Source organism: Schistocerca cancellata, chromosome 5, assembly GCF_023864275.1.
Source record: "Schistocerca cancellata isolate TAMUIC-IGC-003103 chromosome 5, iqSchCanc2.1, whole genome shotgun sequence".
NCBI lineage: Eukaryota > Metazoa > Arthropoda > Insecta > Orthoptera > Acrididae > Schistocerca > Schistocerca cancellata.
In genome coordinates this window covers 640,827,992-640,833,286 of record NC_064630.1, presented here as the reverse complement: position 1 = coordinate 640,833,286, position 5,295 = coordinate 640,827,992, and the positions used below count along the sequence as shown (strand labels likewise).

Here is a 5,295-nt window from a genome sequence, read left to right as displayed (position 1 = left end):
CCGCTTGTGTGGTATAGTGTCAAAAGCCGGAAATCTAGAAATACGGAATCGATTCGAAATCCCTTGTCAATAGCACTCAACACTTCATGTGAATAAAGAGGTAGTTGTGTTTCACAGGAACTATGTTTTCTAAACCCATGTTGACAGTGTGTCAATAGACCGTGTTCTTCGAGGTAATTCATAATTTTCGAATACAATATATGTTATAAAATCCCGCTTCATATCGACGTTAACGATATGGGCCTTTAATTTTGTGAATTACTCTTTCTAGCATTCTTGAATATTGGTGTGGCCTGTGCAACTTTCCAGTGTTTGGGTACGGATCTTCCGTCGAGCGAACGGTTGTATACGATTGTTAAGTATGGAGCTAATGCATCAGCATACTCCGAAAGGAACCTAACTGGTATACAGTCTGGACCAGAAGACTTACTTTTATTAAGTGATTTAAGTTGCTTCACTACTCCAAGGATGTTTGCTTTTACGTTACTCATGTTGGCAGCTGTTCTCGATTCGAATTCTGGAATATTTACTTCGTCTTCTTTTGTGAAGGCATTTCGGAAGGCTGTGTTTAGTAACTCTGCTTTGGCAGCACTGTCTTCGATAATATATCCATTGATATTGTGCAGTTACACAACGAATTAACACTGTGAAGTACTAAAATCCATACATGTTATAAACTGGATGCACATAGGTATGTATGTATATATGTACACGAATCTACGTATGTATGTTCCATATCTCGTAAACACTGAACTGATTTCAACAAAACTTGGTACAGATATCACCTGCCGTCTCAAAAGAATCGCTGTGGAGGTGAGAACCATCTATATATCAAAAAGGTGCGGGTGGAAAAGCAGTGTAGCCAAAGACACGCGAAGACCCATAATTTCATTGCCAAATATTTGCGAATGAGACCACTTAGCGATTTGCAACAAACATTACAGACAATTTCAAGCCTTAACGAAAATTCGAACTCTCACAAAACGACAGCCGGAAAAAAATTCCCATTTATCGCATTTTCACTGCTCAACATCAGGATTGATGTCCATTAAGTAGATGAGTTAAGGAATTCTGCTACTTAGGCTGCAAATAAGCAGTGACGGACGGAACAAGAAGGACATCAAAAGCAGACTAGCAATGACAAAAAGGGTATTCCTGGACAAGAGAAGTCTACTAGTATCAAAGATAGGACTTAATTTGAGGAGGAAATTTCTGAGAATGTACGTCTGGAGCACAGCATTGTATGGTAGTGAAAAATGGACTGTGGGGAAACCGGAACAGAAGAGAATCGAAGCATTTGAGATGTTGTGCTAAAGACGAATGTTGAAAATTAGGTGGACAGATAAGGTGAGGAATGAGGAGGATCTCGACAGAATCGGAGGAAAGGAATATGTGGAAAACACAGACAGGGAGAAGGGTCAGGATGATAGGATATCTGTTAATACGTCAGGGAATGATTTCCGTGACACTTGGTGGAGTTGTTGAAGGCAAAAACTGTAGAGGAAGACAGAGATTGAAATACCAGGTATACAACTTTGCGTCCGCCGTTTTGCAATAGACGGCAGTAGCGGCAAGGGGGGGGGGGGTTCAGGTGGTTGGTCATAGGTGTAATATAATAAGCTTAGGCATCTGTAAACATAATTCCATAAAAATATTTGTTGATTTGTGATTGCATGATAAGGTTATTCTCGATTAAGTTCGTCGACTTACTTACCCATTTCTCGCCATTTGCGGGAAGTTTTAATTTTATGATTTACCATGAAGAAATCTGCGGCTGGGGCTCTCAAAATGCTGGGTAAGACCAATGGTGAGGGAACTATTAGTGGAAGAACGTGCAGAGAATGTTTTCAACGCCTTAAGTACGGTGATTTTGATGTCGAAGACCGGCATGGAGGGGGAAGACCGAACGGTTTCGTAGCTGCTGAAACAGACAAAGACAGTCACAGGACACCATTATCGAAAGCAATTGATGGGCTCGAACCCAGCACTGAAACACAAACGACCACAACACAGCTATAGACATGTAAAGGTAATTTTGTAGCAGGTCAGTGCTCGACCCCATGTCGCAAAACCAGTCAAAATATACATGGAAACGTTGAAACGAGAAGTCCTATCCCTCCCGCCGTATTCTCCATACGTTGTTCTCTCTGACTGCCATCTTTTTCGATCAGTGGCATACAGTCTGGCTGACCAGCACTTCCGATCATATGAACAAGTGCAAAATTGAATCGATTCATGGATACGGGACAAAAGACGCCCAGTTCTTCCGCCACAGGATTCGTAGGCTATTCGAGAGATCGGAGAATGTAGTGGCCAGCGATGGGTAATACTCTGAATCATAATTTCTTTGTAAGTTTTTCACAATAAAGTAGCGAACATCGAGAAAAATCGGCGGAATCAAAGTTGTAGACCTAGTACATACAGCAAATAACTGAGGATGTAGGTTGCATGTGATTCTCTGGGATGAAGAAGTTGGATCAGGAGGGGAATTCCTGGCAGGACACATGAAGTCAGTCAGAAGATTAATGACAAAAAAATACCAGCCTCCTATTGGTAGGAGGAGTTGGACAGATATAGGGGACAGGCAGAGGGGCAATGTTCATAGAGAGGGGACAGTGACAGGTGGACAGAGAAAGAAAGAGGAAAAGATGGACAGATACTGCAGGGAAGAAGAGACAGAAGAAAGAGGCAGGACGAGATCAGCAGAAAGATGAAGAGGAGGAAATGGACAGAGAAAGGGAAGGACAGAAAGAGGGAGTGAGGAAGGCGGACAGAGAGAGGAAAGGAAAAGGCAGTTAGTGAGAGGAGGGAGCAGAAGATGAACAGTGAGAGGGAGGAGGAGGAGATGGACAAGGAGAGGGGAAGGAGGAGATAGACAGAGAGAGGGGGTAGGAGGAGACTGATAAAGAGAGGTGGAGGAGGAAATGAGCGGTAGGGGAAGGGGAGATAGATAGAGTGGAAGGAGCAGATAGAGGGGGGAGAGGAGCGGGTGGACATAGATAGGCGACTAACAGAGGAGCAGGTGGAGGTGGACAAAGATCAGGGGGTGGGTAAAGTGGACAGAAAAAAGGCAGTAGGAGACGGATACAGAGGTGCGGAAGGAAGAGATCGGTTAATAGAAGACTGAAATGAATACACACCTGGGCAAAGATAAGCAGTCAGCTACTCCTTGAATAAAGCCCAAGTGCATCGTAATGTTAAGAGAAATCGAGCCAGAGACAAACACCAATATCGGTCATAACGAAGCCGCTCGGCCACCGCGGCCGGCAGACAGACAGTCTGACAGGCGGATAACAAAGTGGTCGTATAAGAGTTCCTTTCTTACCGACTGAGGAAACCTAAAAACTGTGCACTACCAACAAGGGAACCTCCCCATCGCACACCCCTCAGATTTAGTTATAAGTTGCCACAGTGGATAGGCCTTGAAAAACTGAACACAGATCAGTCGAGAAAACAGGAAGAAGTTATGTGGAACTATGAAAAATAAGCAAAATATACAAACTGAGTAGTCCATGCGCAAGACAGGCAACATCAAGGATAGTGAGAGCTCAGGAGCACCGTGGTCACTTGGTTAGCGTGAACAGCTGCGGAACGAGAAGTCCTTGGTTCAAGTCTTCCCTCGAGTGAAAAGTTTAAATTTTTTTTATATAATCAACTTCGCTCTCCAAAATTCCAGGACATGTTCAGATTTGCTTGGACATATGCAGGATTTGACGGTCTACACAGGGCAAAATTAGAAGACGTTAAAAACACATGTTTGACAGAGCACAGGGATAACTGTGCGACTGTGAAACTGTTGCATTCATTTGTTGCAGTCTATGTGACAAACTCTCATGTTTTCATCACTTTTTTGGGAACGATTATCACATCCACAAGAAAACCTAAATCGGTCAAAGTAGAAGAATCTTTTTACCCATTCACCAAGTGTCCAAGTTAGGTGAGTCGACAACATATTCCTGTCATGCGACGCACATGCCGTCACCAGTGTCGTATAGAATATATCAGACGTGTTTTCCTGTGGAGGAATCGGTTGACCTATGACCTTGCGATCAAATGTTTTCGGTTCCCATTGGAGAGGCACGTCCTTTCGTCTACTAATCGCACGGTTTTGTGGTGCGGTCGCAAAACACAGACACTAAACTTATTACAGCGAACAGAGACGTCAATGAACAAACGGACAGATCACAACTTCGCGAAAATAAAGAAAGGAAACTCTTCACTCGAGGGAAGACTTGAACCATGGACCTCTCTTTCCGCAGCTGCTAACGCTATGCACGGGACCACGGCGCTCCAGAGCTCACGCTATCCTTGATGTTGCTTATCTTGTGCATGGACTGCTCAGTTTGTATATTTTGCTTATTTTTTTCATAGTTCCACACAAGTTCTTCTTGTTTTCTCGATTGAATTGTGTTCAGTTCTTCCAGGCCTGTCCACTGTGCCAACTTATAACTAAATCTGAGGGGGGTGCGATGGGGAGGTTCCCTTGTGAGTAGCTGGCTGCAGCATTCCAAACACAAACCTATAATTCAAAAAGTGCTGATTTTGTGCATATTGCCACAGGCCACACGGGGACGACGGCGCCTAAAAGCGTGGAACGGGAGCGTCGTCAAATGCGCAGCCTGCAGGACTTCGAGGTGCACTGCCGAGGGCGGGCTGACCTGCCGTTCAACTTCGTGCTGGCGCCGTCTGGTGCCGTATACGAAGGCCGCGGCTGGGCGCTGGCAGCGGACCTCAGACTTGTGGGTCGAGACCTGGAACTGGACGTTCCAGACGATGGCAGTGGCCGCCGCTGCCTGGCCGTGGCGCTGCTGGGCACGTTCTGCAGGCGCCTGCCGGCATCGCCGGCTCTGGACGCACTGCCCTACCTGCTGGCCGAGGCGGAGCGCAGACGTGTGCTGACGCAGGACTACCGCGTCGTGGGCCACTGCCAGCTCACGGCCACCAGCAGTCCGGGCGGCGCGCTCTTCTCGCTCCTCAAGACGTGGCCGCGCTGGACCGACCGGCCGTTTGACGACGGGGGTCACGACGCTGATGAAAGCGACAGTGCCCCAGGGCGCTGACTGTCAGCACACATGATCCGAATGCCGCTTCCTCATTTTGCCAGAACAGGCAATTATGCACGTCTCCAAAAAATTGCACTCTGGCCAGTAAAATTATGATATTTCGCTGGTAGAGTCCCGTTAGAGAAGAGATACATTTCACATCATAGACTGTTCTGTCACCGGTAATATGAAAGACAGGGGAGTTGCCTTCAGAAATAAATTATTACAGCCACAGTCTGGAACACGAGACAAT

At 45.9% G+C, this 5,295-nt stretch overlaps 1 protein-coding gene across 1 annotated transcript; it reads left to right on the top strand.

Annotated features, from left to right (window-relative positions):
* The first annotated feature begins 4,469 nt into the window (after positions 1-4,469).
* Positions 4,470-5,060, top strand: LOC126188730 (peptidoglycan-recognition protein LE-like). The gene is made up of 2 exons (XM_049930338.1): positions 4,470-4,485; positions 4,561-5,060. The coding sequence occupies exons 1-2, from the start codon at positions 4,470-4,472 to the stop codon at positions 5,058-5,060; spliced, it is 516 nt and encodes a 171-aa protein (XP_049786295.1).
* The last annotated feature ends 235 nt before the right edge of the window (positions 5,061-5,295 follow it).